This window comes from Phocoena sinus, chromosome 3, assembly GCF_008692025.1.
Source record: "Phocoena sinus isolate mPhoSin1 chromosome 3, mPhoSin1.pri, whole genome shotgun sequence".
In the NCBI taxonomy this organism is placed as follows: Eukaryota; Metazoa; Chordata; class Mammalia; order Artiodactyla; family Phocoenidae; genus Phocoena; species Phocoena sinus.
The window spans coordinates 12953095-12972734 of NC_045765.1; the positions used below are offsets into that span (position 1 = coordinate 12953095).

The 19640-nt window shown below is 47.3% G+C and overlaps 1 protein-coding gene across 1 annotated transcript in view; it reads right to left on the reverse strand.

Moving 5' to 3' along the window:
- Positions 1-19640, reverse strand: part of NWD1 (NACHT and WD repeat domain containing 1) — a 74803-nt gene that overhangs the window by 42414 nt on the left and 12749 nt on the right. Inside the window, 6 exon segments of the mRNA XM_032628158.1 lie at positions 197-394; positions 5230-5388; positions 6437-6554; positions 8454-8613; positions 10448-10651; positions 10709-10715. Of these exon segments, the coding sequence (XP_032484049.1) occupies positions 197-394; positions 5230-5388; positions 6437-6554; positions 8454-8613; positions 10448-10651; positions 10709-10715 (846 nt within the window).

The window sequence follows — 19640 nt, forward strand, 5'->3', positions numbered from 1 at the left end:
CACTAGTAATCTACAGTCCCTGGCGGGCAGAGGGAGCCGAGTCAGCATGAGACCGCAGGGCCAGGTCCTGATAGCACCCTTGGGGCTTCCCAGCTGGCAGAGGGGAGACCCAGAGAGCAGCCCAGAACACCTACAGTCCACTGCCCCCAGGCAGGCAGGGGCCTGGCGGGATTTTGGCTACGCTTGGGAGACGCACCTTTGTGACAGCCGGTGAGGGTTGCCTGGAGGGGTCCTCCCGGGGGCTGGAGGAATCCTCTGAGGGGCACCAGCACAGGGTGTGGGCACATCCGGAACCAGCTCTGCACCTGTTGGCACAGCTGTCCCACCAGTGCCGGATGTGAGGTGGCGAAGAAATGGAGGCTGGCCAGGAGTTCTGTATACAGGATGCTTCTCTCTGCAACAGAGGAGATGCTGGTTAAGGGGAGGGGCCCTGCTTCCCTGGGTGGAGCCCCTCTCCTGCCTCCTTTTCTGTGCTCCACACACACTTGCCCCTACTTCAAGTGCACCAGGTGGTTTCCCCCTCTCCTACCCTAGACCTTGGGTTTCCAGATAGCAGGGAGGATGCCTGTCTTGTTCATTGCTATGTTCTGAGTGTCAGGCACCCAATAAGTGTCTGTTAGAGAAATAATGATCACTTCTCCAGCACTTCATGGTTTCTGAGTGGGTTAGTGTCCTGTGGCTGCTATAACAAGACAATCTGGGGGGCTTCAGACAACAGAACTTCCTTCTCTCACAGTTCTGGAGGCCAGAAGTCCGAAATCGAGGTGTCGGCAGGGCTGTGCTCCCTCCAGAGGCTCTGGGGGGGGATGCTTCCTTGCCTCTTCCAGCTTCTGGGGGCTTCAGGTGCTCCTTGGCTTGTGACCACATCACCACAATCTCTTTTTAAATTTTTAATTGTTTATACAATTTTAAAAGGTTACACTCCACTTACAGTTATTACAAAATATTGATTATATTCCCCATGTTGTACAATACATCCTTGAAGCCTATCTTACACCCAGTAATTTGTACCTCCTATTCCCCCACCCCTATTTTGCCCCTCTACCATTCCCTCTCCCCACTGGTAACTACTAGTTTTTACTCTGTGTCTGTGAGTCTGCTTCTTTTTTGTTATATTCACTAGTATGTTGTATTTTTTTAGATTCCACGTACAATTGATATCATACAATATTTGTATTTCTCTAACTTATTTAGACTAATGCCCTCCAAGTCCATCCATGTTGCTGTAAATGGCAAAATTTCGTTCTTTTTTATGGCTGAGTAGTATTCCATTGTATACATATACCACATCTTCTTTATCCATTCATCTGTTGATGGACATTTAGGTGCTTCCATATTTTGGCAATTGTAAATAATGCTACTAGGAACATTGGGGCACATGTATCTTTTCGAATTAGTGTTTTTGTTTTGTTTTGTTTTACCCAGGAATGGAATTACTGGCTCATATGGTAGTTCTATTTTTTAGTTTTTTTGAGAAACTTCCATGCTGTTTTCCACAGTGGCTGCAGCAATTGACATTCCCACCAGCCGTATAGAAGTGCCTCATCCCAGTTTCTGCCTCCGTTTTCACATGGCCTTCTCATCTGTGCATCTCTGCATTTTCCCTTTTTCTGTTTCAAATCTCCCTCTGCTTCCTTCTTATTAGGACACTTGTGATTGAATTTTGGGCCCACCTAGATAATCCAGGATAAACTCTCTATCCCAAGAACCTTAATCACATTTTTTTTTGCCATATAAAGTAATAGTCATAGGTTCCATTAAGCAACTTACTCAAGGTCACACAGCCAGTAAGAGGTGGGAATCTGACCCCCAACGTTTGATTGCAATGTCCAGTGAAGACCAGGGACATTGAAGGTAGACAGTTCATTTTGTCCCTGTTGTTGGAGCACCCTAACTGTGGAGCCTGGGGCAACGGTGGCAATGCCCTGTGCCTGGGTTTGCTGGTGGGTGGAACGGGGCAGGGCCAGAATCGGGGCAAGTGCCCCACTCACCACGGGTACAAAAGTTAAAGTGGTGTCAACAAACTCAACCATCAAGATAAGTACTATTTTAATGCAATATTTAAAAAAATCAAAACGGATGCGCCCGCCCCCTCATCCATGATGAACAAAATATCAGTCTTTTAAAATAAAAACAGGGACAGAAATGGCACCACACCAAGTCATCCTGGAGCCTGAGGCAATGGGAGAAACAGGGAATACCAACGGGCTTTCAGGAGCTGGCCGTACAGTACTGGAATGTGGTGAGAGCGCATGGTTGCTCAGCTGCGCCATCTGGTGGGGATATTCATTCCTACACCACCTCCTTGTTCTGGGCAGCCACAGGTTGTCAATCAAGAAACACTGCAAAGAACATACTGTGATTTGGGCTTTTAAATCTTCCCTTAAACTGGGCATGTAAGCCCAAGGCTGTTTTCCTGGGAAATCACTCCCTTCGAGGTTTAAAACTGCTGGCGAGCGTGAATGTAGGAGAAAGGTGTAACTGATCATGGGCACCAGTATCTCCCACTTGGGTGGGATCCTAGACACACTTTAGTTCTGTCCCACATTTTGCTGATGAGGGAAGCAGAGGACAGAAATGGCTTCTCCAAGGCCGTTCACGTCAAAACATTGGTGCTGTCACATGACCATAACGGGATCCTCGGATGGCGCCATGGGGACAGGCTCAGCATGAATTGACTAGCAAACCTTTCCCAGCAGCCCTAGGTGGGAGGGTCGACCAACATCCCCATTTTGCAGATGGGAAAACTGAAGGCTGCAAGGTGGGAGTGAGGATGCGGGAGGGGTGGGGTAGTGAGGGGCTTGCAAGGTCACTCTGCCAGTAAGTAGCAGAGCCCAGATTTGAATCAGCATGATGGGACTCAAAATCCATACTCTTGGACTGGTCCATGTAGTAGGGATGACATTTGGCAGGGAGCAGAGGCAGACAGATGATGCAAATGAAAGCCAGCAGAAATAATAACTAAGAGTTAAGATAGATGGAAACAACATGCAATGATGAAATATGCAGGGGTGTGGTGGCCAGGGGTGTCCAGCGTCAGTGGTGGCCAGACAGGCTTCTCGGACAAGCAACAGTTGTCAGGTCTGAGCAAGCCACGGAAGGGATACAGGAATTAAGCACCTTTATAAAACCCCTTGTAAAAGCCCTCAAATCAAAACCAGCTGGGATGGGAATTCCCTGGCAGTCCAGTGGTTAGGACTCCAAGGTTCAGTGCTGGGGCCCGGGGGTATCCCTGGTCGGGGAACTAAGATACCACAAGCCACGTGGTGTGGCAAAAAAAAAAGAAAAAAGGAACCAGCTTAGAAATGTATGATAAAAAACCATCCTGGTCACTTCACACTCATTAGGATGGCTTTTTTTTTTTTATCAGAAAGTAACAAGTGTTGGAGAAGATGCAGAGAAACTAGAACTTTTATGCACTGTTGGTGGGAATGTGAAACAGTCCAGCCACTGTGGAAAATGGTCTGGCAGTTCCTCAAAAATTAAACACAGAATTATCAGATGATTGAGGAATTCGACACCTGGGTATATATCCAGAAGAGTTGAAAGCAAGGTCTCGAAAAGATATTTGTACACCCATATCCACAACAGCATCATTCACAATTGCCAAAAGGTAAAGACAAACCAAGTGTCCACTGAAGGATGAGTGGATGAGCAAAATGCGGTTCTTCCACACAATGGAATGTTATTCAACCTTAAAAAGGAAAGATATTCTAACACATGCTACAACATGGGTGAACCTTGAGGACGTTATGTTAAGTGAAATAAGCCAGACACAAAAAGGACAAATACTGCATGATTCCACTTATATGAGGTGCCTGGAGTGGTCAAATTCATAGAGACGGAGGTAGAAGGGTGGATGCCAGGGGCTGGGGGAGGGGGGGATGGGGAGTGAGTGTTTAATGGGGACAGAGTTTCTTTTTTCGTTGCGGAGCACAGGCTCCGGACGTGCAGGCTCAGCGGCCATGGCTCACAGGACCAGCCGCTCCGCGGCATGTGGGATCTTCCCAGACCGGGGCATGAACCCGTGTCCCCTGCATTGGCAGGCGGACTCTCAACCACTGCGCCACCAGGGAAGCCCAGGGACAGAGTTTCTGTTTGAAAAGATGAGCAAGTTCTGGAGATGGGTGGTGGTGATGGCTGCCCAACAGTGTGAGCGTACTTAATGCCACGGAACTGTACAATTAAAGTGGTTAATTTTATGTTATGTGTATTTTGCCACAATTTTAAAAAACGCAAACAAACGAAACACCATCCTGGACAGAGTATCAACGGAGGATTCAGAGATTCTTAAAGTTCTAGGGCAGAGTGTGGGCCAAATCCAGCTGAACGGTTTGTCCTGAGAGCTAAGAATGGTTTTTGTAAAATACATTAATGTTTTCAGATCGATGTTTGTAATTAGTGGGATGACAGGAAATACCAACTTTGAACCCCAGCTGAGCAAAATGTTATCCCCCCGAACAAGAGTTCCCCTCATCTTTCTCGTGAGTAGAACTGACTTACAAAAAAGTTGTGCTCAGGACTTCCTTGGTGGCGCAGTGGTTAAGACTCTGCGCTCCCAATGAAGGGGGCCCAGGTTTGATCCCTGGTCAAGGAACTAGATCCCGCATGCATGCCACAACTAAGGAGCCTGCGTGCTGCAACTGAGACCCAGTGCAACCAAATAAATAATTTTAAAAAGTCATGCTCAATTATTATCATTCTATTTTGAATTTCATCAATAAAAAAATCTGTGGGAACATGTTTTATCTCTCGTTATATTAAGTGTCAACATAATTTCCTCAATTTTGCCTGAAATATCTCCTATGTGGCCCTTTCCAGAATAAGACGCTGGGGGAATTCCCTGGCATTCCAGTGGTTAGGACTCCACGCCCTTACTGCCGAGGGCCCAGGTTTGATCCCTGGTCGGGCAGCTAAGATCCCACAAGCCGCGCGGCACAGACAAAAAATAAATAAAAATAAATCAAAGTTAAAAAAAATAGAATAAGATGTTGGGCCATCCTGGTGAGGGGATCGGCTCTGCCTTAGTAGTTTTCACTTCTAAGCTCTCCCAGGTTCAGCTCAAAGTTCTAGAAGCTGGAGCTGGGAGAAACCTCTCAGCTATAGACAGGAAAGGTGTATGAACTAATGCAAATCCATCTGGCGGCTCGGTGAGGACAGTGGGTTTCTAGAAGTCAGCGCAAAGTGGGTCACCCCTCCCCCCGACCCAGCCCGCTCAGCCCGACTCACCCATGCCTCGGAGCTCTACTGCCAGGCGGCACAGCTGGAGGGCTTCCCGGACCAGGCTGACCTCAGGACAGTCTACGTGAGGGGCGCACAGGTCAAAGTCATCCAACAGACCCTCAATGCCCCCCGAGATGCCCCGGCCGGAAATCCAGTTCATGCTGCCTGTGGGGAGAAGACGCTGTGCTGTGGGGAGCATGCGTCTCCTTCCAGCTCATCCTGGGAGGTGGGTTCTCACCTCCCCATTTCTCCCAAGGGCTCTCACTCTCAGCCACGCTGACATTTGGGGCCGGGTCATACTCTGTGGTGGGGCCGTCATGTAGGGTGTATAGAGCAGTGTCCCTGGTCTCCATCCACTAGATGCCAGTAACTCCTCTGCAGTCTCAATAATAAAAAATATAAACATTGACAAGTGTCCCTTGGGAAGCAGAATCACCCCTGGTTGAGAATCATAGGAATGAATATGACGTATGAAAGAATGGATGGATGGATGGAGAGATAGACAGGTAGATGATGGATAGATAGATAGGCAGACATAGATGGTAGATAAATAGAGATAGAGATAAAAGATTGATAGATAGATGGATGGATAGATATAAAGATGATAGATATAGGTGGTAGATAGAGAGATAGAAATTATAGGTAGGTAAGAAAGTAGATAGGACACATTTAGATGGATGGATATAAAGATGATAGATACAGATGGTAGAGAGAGAGATATGACAGACGAGATTTTATATTTATGTATATATATAGAGAGAGAGGAAGAGATGATAGATTATAGATAGATGTGGATAGGTAGGTGATTGACAGATAGATAGATAAAGGATAGATAGATAAACAGACAACTATATATGGTAGAAAAATAGAGATAGAGATGGTAGATGATAGATTGACAGATAGATAGACAGGGTCTCTCTCAGTCTAAGGCAGTTTCTTGCCCTGTGTACTATCAACTAGCCCTAGATGCCAGCAGCATGCCTCCCCCATTCGTGACAACCAAAATATCTCCAGACATCACCTAGTGTCCCCTGGGGGGGGGGGCAGGGGATGGTGGCGCACAACCGCCCCTGATGAGAACCAGTGCCTTAAAGGAGCCAAGGATTTTGAACTTCCCCCTTCCCCCTTCCCCCTTGTCAGGCTCTGGAAGGCGGGAGCACCGCAGAGGGTTGGGGACCTGCTCAGCCCCCTCCGAGATGGGTCTGGTCCTTACCCAGCACCTCCTGCTTCAGCTCCTCAATGCAGCCTGAGTGGATCAGGTGGTAGGGTAACTCCTTCAGCTTCCGCAGGTTTGCAACCGTGTCTGAGAACAACAGGGGCTGAGGGGCCACCTGCAGAGGAGGAGGGGGCTGGCAGCCAGGCCACTACAACACAAGCTCATTTATTCACTCCACAAACATGGGCCAGGTAAGGCACCACCAAGTGATGCTGGAGGGTGTGGGGGTGGGGACACAATTCCAGACAGAGATGGCCCACACCATCCTCCACCCACAGGCTGGGCTGGGACAGGAGGGGCTTGGGGCTCAGGATCCAAGGGGCATTGAAACTGGGTCTCACAGGATAAATAGAAGCCTCTCTGGTGAAGTATGTCGGAACCATTGGCATTTCATAGCGAGGGACTGCCATGTGCAAAGGCCAGGAAGTGGGAGAGAGCAGGACAAGAGTTTGGGAAGGGCTGAATTATAAGACAGAGTGGGGGATCATGGTGGGGACTGAGGCTAGGGAGGTTGTAGAGAGTAGATCACAAAGGTACTGAAGAGGTTGGACTGGAGACAGAGGGCACTGGGGAGCCATGGGAGGTGTTAGAGGAGAAGCATGATCAGATTGGATGGTCAGAAGCATCTGACCATGGAGGATGGACTGGAGCGGAGATCCTGAGGCTAGGAGACCAGGAATGGCGTCAAACCACATCCCAAAGAGAGGATGTGGTTGAGCCTGCAAGGGGTTCTGGGTCCACGGGAGAGGATCTGTGAGGTACCGGAGAGGAGAAAGGGAAGCATTGAGAAAGAATCAGACATGGCCCAGCCTCTGGCCTCCCCTGTCCAGGAGGAGAGACAAAGAAAAAAAAAAAATCAAACTATAACCACTACTTAAAAGTGTATTTTCTAGTTGAAATCACTGTGCTACAGTTACACAAGATGTTAACAACAGGGGAATTTAAAAGAAGTGTCCACACGAACACTCTGAATACTCGTGGCAACTTGTCTGGAAATCTAAAATGATTTTGAAACTAAAAGTTTCTTTTGAAAAGTCTGAGTTCTGCCTCGGAGTGAAGAGAGCATGGAGTAAAGGACAAGTAATCAAGGGACTTCGCTGGCAGTCCAGTGGTTAGGACTCTGAGCTTCCACTGCAGGGGACATGGGTTTGATCCCTGGTCTGGGAAGATCCCACAAGCCTCGAGGCACAGCCAGAAAACAAAACAAAACAACTAATCAAGAAGGAAGGAAATCACGGAAGATTTCCTGAAGGAAGAGGCATTTGAGCTGAGCCTTGAGGATGTTTGAGAGACAAAAAAAAAAAAAAAAAAAAAAAAAGGAGGTAGTGACTTGCAAGCTAAGGACCCCAAGTCTTAGAGCTGCCTGGAACAAAAAAAAAGACTGGAAAGAAATGTATGAATAGTGAGTGACCTGGGGGAGGGAGTATAGGAGCAGATCTTCCCAAAAGGGGGAATTGTGGACAGTTTTATTTTACTGTTTGATCCTCTCTGTGTTCTCCAACAATCACACACTACTGTCCTAAGTGGAAAACAGAATGTGTTATTTTTAAAATGAGCAATGCTTTGGGGGTACCAATAACTGGAAATTGGATTGTTCCAGGGAATTCACAAAGGAAAATTCACAAAGGAAATCCAGGAAATTCACAAAGGAAAACGTCAAAACCCACCCCCCTCCCCGCACACACACATACACACACACACACACACAAACAAACAAAAAAACAGGGAGGAAACTGGTGTGTCTCAGGAGGAATCGAAGCGTAGGAAATTAAAATTTATCCTCTGGAAAGTTGGGCAGGAGGGTTGCATAGTCCTCATCTGTTGCTCGCCACCCTCCAAATAATGCTCAGCGGCGGAGGTGACATCTAACCCAACATGGGTAGAGAAGAGAAGGTGGTCAGGAGGGAGTTTGGGGTGGAAATGATGGACAGAAGGAGGCATGTGGTCCCTGCCTTGCAGGTGCAGCAGCTTGGAGGCTCCAAGTGGGAGGAGCAGGGGGCCCTGGGCACCTCACCTTGCGGCCCAGGTTCAGGGGTTGCGCCACAAGTGGCAGGATGATGAGTTTCTTGGTTCCCTGGCTCCAGGTCCCTGAGAATAAGTCGGCCAAGACTCCGTGACACTTGGCTTTCTCGGGCCAGGACAGGTAGCGCTCTCGGACCACCTCGGCCAGCTGTCTGCAGAGAGGGGACACTGGGCGAGCTCAGAGGTGGCCACTGGCCTTCTAGGAGGCGGTTCCCCAATGCCAGTCCACCCTAAACCACCTTCCAGATGCTGGCTGGCTTAGCTGACCACTATTTGTTACCTATTATTTATCTCTCAATCGGCCCATCTTACTTTTATTCCTTAAAGAAATTTACTTTAAAAAGGAACATTTGTGGCTTCCCTGGTGGTGCAGTGGTTGGGAGTCCACCTGCCGATGCAGGGGACGCGGGTTCATGCCCCGGTCCGGGAAGATCCCACATGCCGCAGAGCAGCTGGGCCCGTGAGCCATGGCCGCTGAGCCTGCACTCCGGAGCCTGTGCTCCACAACGGGAGAGGCCACAGCAGTATATGTGTATATATATATATATATATATATATATACATATATATATATGTATATATATAACTATTTTATATATATATATATGGCAGTATATATATATAACTGAATCACTTTGCTGTATACTTGAAACTAACACAAAATTGTAAATTAACTATACTTCAATTTAAAAAAAGGAACAGGGGGCTTCCCTGGTGGCACAGTGGTTGAGAGTCCGCCTGCCGATGCAGGGGACACGGGTTCGAGCCCTGGTCCGGGAAGATCCCACATGCCGTGGAGCAACTAAGCCTGTGCGCTACAACTACTGAGCCCGTGCACCACAAGTACTGAAGCCCACGTGCCTACAGCCTGTGCTCCGCAACAACAGAAGCCACGGCAATGAGAAGCCCGCGCACCGCAATGAAGAGTAGCCCCCCCGCTCGCCACAACTAGAGAAAGCCCTCACGCAGCAAGAAGACCCAATGCAGCCATAAATAAATAAATATATATTTTTTAAAGGTGGAAACCCAAATGTCCAAAAAAATAAAACAATAATAATAAAAAAAGGAACATTTGGGTTCCTCAATAAGTTAAACATAAAGTAAGTTACTGTATGACCCAGCAATTTCACTCCTGGTTACATACCCCAAAGAATGGAAAAACAGGTTTTCAAACAAAAACTTGTACATGCATGTTCACAGCAGCACTAGTCACAATCACGCAAACGTAGAAACAACCATGTGTCCATCAACGAATGAGTGGATAAATAAAATGTGGTCCATCCCTACAAGGGAATATTTTCAGCCATAAAAAGAATGAAGCACTGGCACATGCTATAACGTGGATAAACCATGAAAATATTATGCTGAGTGAGATAAGCCAGACACAAAAGACCACGATGTGTGTGATTCCATCCATACGAAATTTCCAGAACAGGCAAATCCATAGAGACAGAAAGCAGATTCTTGGTTGCCAGGCGCTGGGGGCGGGGGGATGGGGAGTGACTGCTCATGGGGACGGGGTTTCCTTTTAGGGTGGTAGGAATGTTCTGGAAGTAGTTAGAGGTGATGGTTGCACAACATGTGAATATGCTAAATGTCACTGAATTGTTCACTTTCAAATGATGAATGTTATGTTATGTGAATTTCTCCTCAATTTAAAAAAGCAGTTAGTTGTGGGAATTCCCTGGCAATCCAGTGGTTAGGACTCTGTGCTGTCACTGCCGAGGGCCCGGTTTGATCCCTGGTCAGGGAACTAAGATCCCACAAGCCGTGAGGTGTGGCCAAAATTAAGAATAATAATGATGATGATTATAAAAATAAAAAACAAGTTAGTTGTGTTAGAGCTGATGGTAAATGCTGTACTATGTGGACTTGGTTTCCTGGGAATGGGGAGTGAAGAAGGATCTGGAAGAAGGAGGAGCCTGGTCAGTGAGTCCTCGCTCTCGGGGTCCCACCTAGACAGTGTCACCAACCCTCTCGACCTACCTGTGGGCGATGGTCAGGAGTATGAAGCTATCCACGGGCCGCCTGGCCAAGCGGTTACCCAGATCTCGACTGAGCTTCACCCACATCAGGGGTGGGAAACGCAGCAGCTCTTTGCTGGGCAGGGTCCAGTCTTGGTACACAGCCTGCAGGACCTTGTCATCCAAGGACAGGACATCCTTCATCTCCGCCTCCGAGAGCCCATGCCTGCAGGGAGAAAGGACGGGCATTGGAACACACCTGTGTCTTCTGTACTTGGAGGACTCAGAAGCTGAGGAAGGGACAGCTCTATGGCATCCGGCCCATCACCAAAGTGTTCACCATGGGGATCATTATTTGGACGGTGCCCACGGCCAGCCGGTACCAACACCTGGTTACAGCTGTACCCATCAAGTAAGACGTTTCCTGATCTTTCCTTTTCTCACTCACCTACAGAACCCTGAACCAATCCCCTTCCTGACCTCAGAGGAGTCAGGCAGCACCGGGAGGGAGAGAGGAGGTAACTTAGGAAACTAATGCAGAAACCACCCCGATGTGTCCTTGCCTTAAAAAGGAGGTGGCTTTAAACAGGATAAACGTTGGACTGGAATGGACTTCGTAATACCTGTGAGCATTTGCCTGGAAAAACTACGGGACTTGCCGACAAATTTCCTCAGGGTTGGAGAACAATCAGAGTTCATTTCAGAGCAGATGAGAGAGGGAGGCTGGCTTCTGCTTACAGGGAGTACAAACACCTGTGTTTTCTTTAGCTAAGACAGCAAAAGAGATGATTTATTGTACACATGTTACATTCAGCCACAACTGAGAACAGAACCAGTCCAGACTGTCACAGGTCCAGGGCAAAGGAAGGGACCGTTTTGATACAAGCAAGGTGGGTCTCTCAAAGGTGGTCGAGGTGATCAGAATAGTCATAGATGTTCCAGATCCACTGAGACAAGTTCTAGACAGTAGGCAAGCAGTCCAACAATTTGTACCATCGTCCCTGTCCTCTGGCTTCCCTTGTTTCTGCTCCTGTGGCTTCCATGGGTGTACAAGTTTACTTGGACCTCTGCTTCACCTTTCTTCTTTTGTGCTTCAGCCTGAGCATTTGCTTCTTCCACTTTGCTCTCATGGCGCAGAGGTTTCCCAGAAGATGGCGCTAAGGCCAAGAGTTGTGTTTTTTTTTTAATTCCTTGATATTGATCAAAGTCTTCATTTTGATCAAAACACTTGCCATATTCTTTACACATATAGAATACCTGCTCACTTGGAATTTTCTGCTGTCCAGCGAGGTGGCGATTAACATCAGTATTCTCTGAGATCTCTTCCACTGAGACCATCTCATCTTTGACAATCACAGGTATGTCACTTGTGGTGTTCTCCACACTTTCTCCATTGGGGTAGCCAGGCCCTCTCCCTAACCTGCTTTTCTCCTCTTGACGGGTCTTTCCAAACCAAAATTCCTGGGAGCCACACCACTGGGGTTTACTTGGTAGCACCATGGCGTGGGCCTGTGTTTCCTCAAAAATTTCCTCCATCAGAATAGAATCTTCTGGGACTTCTCTGGTGGTCCAGTGGTTAAAACCCTGTGCTTCCAATGCAGGGAGCACAGGTCCGATCCCTGGTCAGGGAACTAAGATCCCCCATGCCTTGTGGTGCGGCCAAAAGAAAAAAAAAAAAAGAGTAGAATCTTCTTTCTCACTCTTCAATACACCCTCAATACAAACCAGGCTTGGGTCTTCTCTTCGTGGTTTCAGGCACAATGGTTTATCCGCCAGATAAAAATGGGACATCCCAGCAGGCTTTCGACATGGATATCCCAGGGAAGCACAGCCCCATACTTCTCTGGCATCACATCACTGTACAGGGCCCTCTGGGCAGGGGCCAGGCCAGTCCATTCATTCTCAGGGAAGCAGACAGCTGCAACCTGGAAGGCCACTGACATCAGTAAAGTACTGGCATGTTTGCTTAACCACTATTCACGGAGTGTCATCTCTGTGCTGTCCCCTGGAGGACAGAGAGCTAGAAGCCCATGAAGCTTATCTTCTAGTGCAGAGAGCCACATAGAAAATAACAGAAAAAAAACACAAAACACAAAGAGTTTGGGTAACACCAATTGCTAGGAAGAAGATAAGCCAAATCACATGAAGGTGAGTGGCAGGGGAGAGATGCTTCTTGGAGCAGGTGGATCTCTCTGAGAAGGTGTCACAAGAGCTGGGATTGTGCAGGAGGGAAGGAGCCAGTGTGGGAAAATCTGGGGCCAGGGTGCTCCAGGCAGGGGGATGGGAGGCAGCCAGATCCAACAGGCTTTGGTAAGGAGTTTGGATACTTTTCTAAAAGCATTGGGAAGTCATTGGAAGGGTTTAATCAGGACAGAAGAAATTCAGTCTCATTCATGATTTTAAAATCTCATTTCAGACTGGTGTTCCTACCAAAACTTGTACAAGAATGTTCACAGCAGCAGTAGTCACAATTGCCAAAAGGTGGAAATAATCCAAATGTCCATCAACAGATGAAAAGTAGAAAAATGTGGTTGCTATGGACTGAATATGTGTGTCTCCCCCAAATTCATGTGTTGAAGTCTTAATCCCCAAGGTGATGGTATTAAGAGGTGGGGCCTTTGGGAGGTGATTAGGTCATGAGGGTGGAGCCCCCACGAATGAGATTAGTGCCCTTATAAAAGAGACCCCAGAGAGCTTGTCCAATGGACCCATTGTCCATTCTGTCATATGAAGTTTCAGTGAAACATGACGGTCTGTGAACCAGGAAGCAGGGTCTCACCAGACACCAAATCCGCTGGTGCCTTAATCTTAGACTTCCCAGCCTCCAGAACTGTGAGAAATAGATTGTTTATAAAGCCACCCAGTCTTATCGTATTTTTGTTATAGCAGCCCACATGGACTAAGACAGGGGTGTATCCATATGATGGAATATTATTTGACCATAAAAAGGAACAAAATGCTGACACACACTACAATACAGATAAACCCTGAAGACATTCTGAGTGGAAGAAACTAGTCACAAAAGACCACATATTGTATGATCTCATTTATATGAAATATCCAGATCAGGATCCATAAAGGCAGATCCATTCGTGGTTGCCAAGGGCTGAGGGAGGAGGGATGGGGAATGACAGCTAACAGGGACAGGGTCTCCTTTCAGTAATGATGGAAACGTCCTGGAACTAGATAGAGGTGACGGTTGCACCACATTGTGAATGTACTAATGTCACTGAATTGTAACACGGTAAAAATTTAAATTTACAGTATGTGAATTTTACCTCAATTAAATAATCTCACTCTGCTAAATGCAATGAGGGATACTGAATTGGCTCCAGGACCAGAAAAAATGATATTGGTGGAAAAACTGGTGAAATCCAAATCAAGTCTGGAGTTGAGAGCACGGTCACGTATCAATGCTAATGTCCTGGCTGTGACAGCAATGCTGTGGTTATGTTGGATGTTAACGTGAGGGGAAGTAAGGGGCAGGATCTATGGGAACTCTGTTCAACCTTTTTATCTCCTCTGTAAATGTAAAATTATTTCCAAATAGCGGTTTACTAAAAAAAAAAGTCTCATTCTTGCCTCTCTGGGGAAGGGGTTTGTTGGGGGATAAACACAGTGACATGGAGACAAGTGAGGGCCTGGGACACTTGTTCAGGTGGAGACGGGGATGACCTAGGACAAGGTAGGGACAGTAGGAATGGGAAAAAAATGGTTGGTTTAGGATGTTTTAGAGGCAGAGCCAAGAGGACTTTCTGATTATGGAGGGAAAAAGGATGTGGAAGGAGAGGAAACAGGCATGACTCCTGGTTATGCAGAAGGTGACCCCACTACTAAGAATGGGGGGACTTCCCTGGTGGCGCAGTGGTTAAGAATCCGCCTGCCGATGCAGGGTACACAGGTTCAATTCCTGGTCCTGGAAGATCCCACATGCCACGGAGCAACTAAGCCTGTGTGCCACAACTACTGAGCCCGCACCCTAGAGCCCGCGAGCCACAACTACTGAGCCCATGAGCCACAACTACTGAAGCCCATGCACCTAGAGCCCATGTTGCACAAGAAGAGAAGCCACCACAATGAGAAGCCCGCGCACTGCAACGAAGAGCAGCCCTTTCTCGCCGCAACAAGAGAAAAGCCCGCATGCAGCAACAAATACCCAGTGCAGCCAAAAAGATAAATAATCAATTAAAATTTAAAAATTAAAAAAAAGGAATGGGGAATCCTCTGTTGGAGCAGTTTTGGGGCAAGAGACTTTGCTAGTCATGAGTACCACCATGTTTGTGACACCTGCCCCCTCTTAGCCCCTGGCAACCACTAACCTACTTTTTGTGGATTTGACAATACTGGACATTTCACATAAGTGGGATCATATGTCATATCATCTGTGCTCAACACTGACAACCCCCTGCCTGGGGGCATGCCTCAACCTCGTCTGTCTAGGCTTCAACAGCAGGAGTCTACAATAGGGGGAAGGAGACTCCAAAGGGACGTAAGAGCAGGTGAAGATCTGTGAACAATCCTGGGTCGGTGCCATTTTCTTGTTCTTCCTAAACCTGCTCAGCTCAATACTAGGACCTGTACCTCTTTGCACCTCCTCATCCAAGTTTGCAGCTGAGTCTCCAAACTCAGCTGGAGGGAGACAGAGCAGAAAGCTTTCCTCCATTTGTCAGATGGGGAAACTGAGGTTTGTGTATTCATGTCCCTGAATGGCCAGGGGAAGAGGAATTCAATTTCATCCCTGCTCTTGAAGATTTTGTGTCTCATCAAGTCTAGAGCTATGATGTCCAATGTAGTAGTCACCAGCCACACATGGGCGTTTAAAGTTAAAAATAAATAGAATTTAAAATCCAGTTTCTGGATTGCATAAGCTGCCTTTCAAGAGGTCAACTGCCACTGCAGCCTGTAGCTGCCACGTTGGACAATGAGATACAGAGCATTGCCCGCATCACCAACATTCTATTGGACGGTGCTGGAAAGACTGGGGAATGTGCCCGCGGACAGGGAACCACTATGTTAAGAGCCCTCCTCCATCCCCAGAGACATCCCTTTGACAATGTGGATCCAAGACCTCATCTGCCCCCCACATGGGACCTGCCTTGCCTGCACTGCAGACCAGACTCTGTGGGTGAGGTCACACAGCCCTGTGTTTGATCCTGGCTGAGGCATCTTGGCCAGTGATGTCCCTTTACAAGTATGATCTTGTTATTCCTTCCAGAAGCCGCACAGAACAGACACTCTCCCAGCTACCCCTCTGTACAGAGGGCGCTTGGAAAGGTCACAATGCATGCCTAACACAGCATTTCTCAGCCTCTCACTGTTGACACTAAGGGTTGGATCATTCTTTGTTGTGGAGATTGTCCTGTACTTTGTAAGATGTTTAGCAGCATCCCTGGCCTCCACCCACTAGGTGTCACCAGCATGATAGATAGATAGATAGATAGATAGATAGATAGATAGATAGATAGATAGATGAGAGATAGATAGATAGATGAGAGATAGATAGATAGATGAGAGATAGATAGACAGATAGATAGATGATAGCTTATAGATAGGTGTACATAGATGCATGTATGGATGGACAGACGAATATGATAGATTATAGATAGATAGATATGATAGATTATAGATAGATGAAGTAGATAAATAGATGAATGGATGGATAGATAGGTATTATGGTAGCTGGATAGAGAGATAGCCAGACAGTATCTTTCATGCTAAGCCAGGGTTTCGCACCCCCAGCACTACTGACAACTGGAGCACCATGAGCCTCTGGTTGGGGGAGGGTCCTCTGAACTATAGGGTGTTGAGAAGCATCCCGGGTTTCCATCCACTAGATCCCAGTAGCACCCCATCCCCCAGTCGTGACAACCAAAATGTCTCCACTGTTAAGTGTCCACCGGGGGCGGGGGCACAGAATCTCCCTAGGTAAGAACCACTGGCCCAGAAGTACTCAGATCTGCTCTGAGAGCTAGGCTCTCAACCATCACTCTAGGTCAACTCTGTGTGTAAACATAACATATTTTCATGCAACAGGACATACCAAAATCACCTCCCCTAGAGTCACCTTCCATAGACCACCTCCCTTACCAGGCACTAAAGGAGGGTGGTCCTCCACCCCAGGAGGCCCCCAGCTTTACTAACTGGACCAGACATGGGGCCAGGAATGCCAATTGATGTCTATCTCCCCAGATTTTCCAACCAGGACTCAAGAAGGAGCCAGTATGATGGCGCCAGTTCTCCAAAATGGGAGCCCATGATGCCAACAGCAGCTGTGGCAGGCAAGCTACACTTACAGAGGAGAAAGGAAGAGTCTAGAGCAGAAGCCAATGTGCAGAGAGGACCCAGAGGGAGAGGGGATGAGCAACTTCCCTGATTCTGTGGCTTTCTGGTTCCCATGACAACCCCACCTTCCATGTAGACTTCATCAGGTTGGCCTGATGGCCCACCCTTTTATTCTGGAACATTCCCTGGTCTGTCTCTGTGCTCTTGTAGAGTCCATGCTGTGGGCATCAATCACAAAATCTGGGGTACAACATGAAATCTGGGCTACCCCTCCCTGGAGTTGGCTATCGGGTAGCCCTGCATCCATTGAGTTTCTCCCATGGCCATGACATAAAGCCCTTATTTCTAATGTGATAGTGTGAGTGGATTTCTGTTCCTGGCAAATAAACAAACAAATAAAAAGCCCACTTACTGGGATGGTTGCTGTCACCTTGATTTGTGGCAAAAGACAAAGGTCCAAAAGAGAAAACTGCCCCCCAAGCTGAGAAGAAGAAATGTGCATTGTCCAGCATTTCTAATGATGGGCATGAGCGTCTCCCGATGGCTGTTTGCATTAAGGTAAAGCTCTGTTGCTCGGTGTGCCTGCGAATTGGCCTCCGTCCCACCCTCGCATGGGATGCTGGGTGCCTGTGATGAACACACTCCTCTCTCCTGCTCATTATTTCTGACTCACCATCCACACCTGGCATCTCTGACCATCGTGACCCTGGTTTATCGGAGTTTGTTCAGCAACTGCATTTAAACCTTCATTCCTTAAACTCTATAAACACATTGGAATTGGGTTTTCCTATTGCTTTTTGCTGATTCCCATGCTACAAAGCCTGGAATTAACTGTAGACCCATGCTTGTGGTCAATTCTTCGGAGAAGTTTGCTTTAAAAAGATTTTTCTGAGATATCCGCACACATTGCTTATTAATTACAAAGGGGTATGTTGCAAATTTGTGGTAGGAAAAAAATGCACAAGAAGGATCGAACACCATCCATGTTTAACCTGAATGTCATCATGAGGAGACATCAGATCAACCCAGATGACAGTGTACCGACTCCCCTCCAGTGCACCCCCAGGTGCGTTCCTGGCAGCATCAACGTCGCCAGGGAGCCTGAGAAACACAAGATCCCAGGCTCCACCCCCAGACCTGCTGAATCAGTCTTTATTCAAAAACGAGACCTGAGATACATATACCCATTGAGGGTTAAGGAGTGCTGAGCTACAGAAGAGGTGGTCTGCACTCTTCAAGAGGACAAAGATAGAGAGTGGAACATTCCAGATTAAAGGAGGCCAAAGAAACTTGACAGCTAAATGCAACATGTTATCCTGGATTGGATGCTGGGATGGGGGCAAGGGGAGGGGACAGCTATGAAGGACATTTTTGAGACAATTGGTAAATTTTGACTATAAACTGTGTATTAAATAATATTATTGCATTTATGATACATTTTCTGAGTTTTAAAATTGTCTTGTGGTGATGTGGGGTTCTGATTGCCCTTGTTCTTAGGATATATGTGATGTATTTAAGGGTGAGGGGGAATGATACCTGTAATGAATTCTCAAATGGTTCAGGAAAAAATTTTGTTTGTGGGTGTGTGTGTGGATAGACAGAGACAGATAGATGAATGGATAGATAGATGATAGATAGATAGATAGATAGATAGATAGATAGATAGATAGATAGAAAAATGGAAAGAAATAAAGAGAGAGAGGGAGGGGAGGGAGAGAGGGAGGGGAGGGAGAGATGGAGGGAGGGATGTAGGAAGGAAGGAAAGGAGAGATAGGAAAGGGAGAGAGGGAAAAAGGAAAAGGGAGAGAGAGAAAGCTAGTATGGCAAATTGGTGTTTGTGGGGGTAAGAAGTATGGCAGTATTTCTCAATGAGGACCTATCCTGCCTTCAAGGGGCACTTGGCAATGTCCTGAGACATTTTTGGTTGTCCCAGATGGGGGATACTACCAGCATCTAGTGGGTAGAGGCCAGGGATACCGTTCAACACCCTACACTGCACAGGATGGCCCTACACACTGCAAAGGATGACCTAGCCCCAAATGTCAATAGCACCAAGGCTGAAAAATTCTGCTCTATGGGAGTTCTCGGCGCTATTTTTGCACTATGGGAGTTCTTCCTCTAGTCTATAATTTGAAAGTATTTCTAAGTAAAACGTTTTCTGAAGAAATACTCTAGACAAATGCATAGCGACAGATTAGTGGTTGCCAGGGGCTGGGGGTCGGGGAAGGGGAGTTACTGCTGACGGGGACGGGGTCTCCTTGTGGGGTGAGGAATTGTTCTGGAGATGGATAGTGGTTGCCTAACACTGTGAATGTACTAAATGCTGCTGAACTATACGCTTTAAATGAGTGAAAACTAGGATACGAACTGGACTGGGTTGAATAGTGTTCCCCAAAATTTGTACCCACAGGGAACCTGCGAATGTGACCTTGTTTGAAACCAGTCTTTGGGGAAGTAGTCAAGTTAAGATGAGGTCATACAGAGACAGGCTGGGACCTAGGACCTGGGACCCTTTGCTGCAGTGCTTGCACCTGGCCAAATGTCTCTTCCAGCAACAAAATACAAAGAAACTATAAGGGACTAAATAGAACTGCGCGCACGCACAGTTGGGAAAATTATGGACAACAAGATACAAAAAGACCAAAAACCCAGTTGCCACTTTTGAAGAGTCGGGAGCGAAAGAAGGGTACTGAGCATGCCCCCTGCACACAACCCCACCAGAGGGGTGGGCAAACAAACTAAGCCGCCCCTCTGGCTCGACCCCTGGACCTGCCCCTACCCTCACCCCATATATGGAACAAACTCACTCCCCCCTCAGGGAGTGAGCAAGCAGGGGAACCTGTTACCTGTTTTCCCTCCCCTCTGCCTTGCCTGAATTTCTTTTCTGGCCTCTTATCAATTTATGTTGATTAAGATAGGCCAAGAGGGCTTCC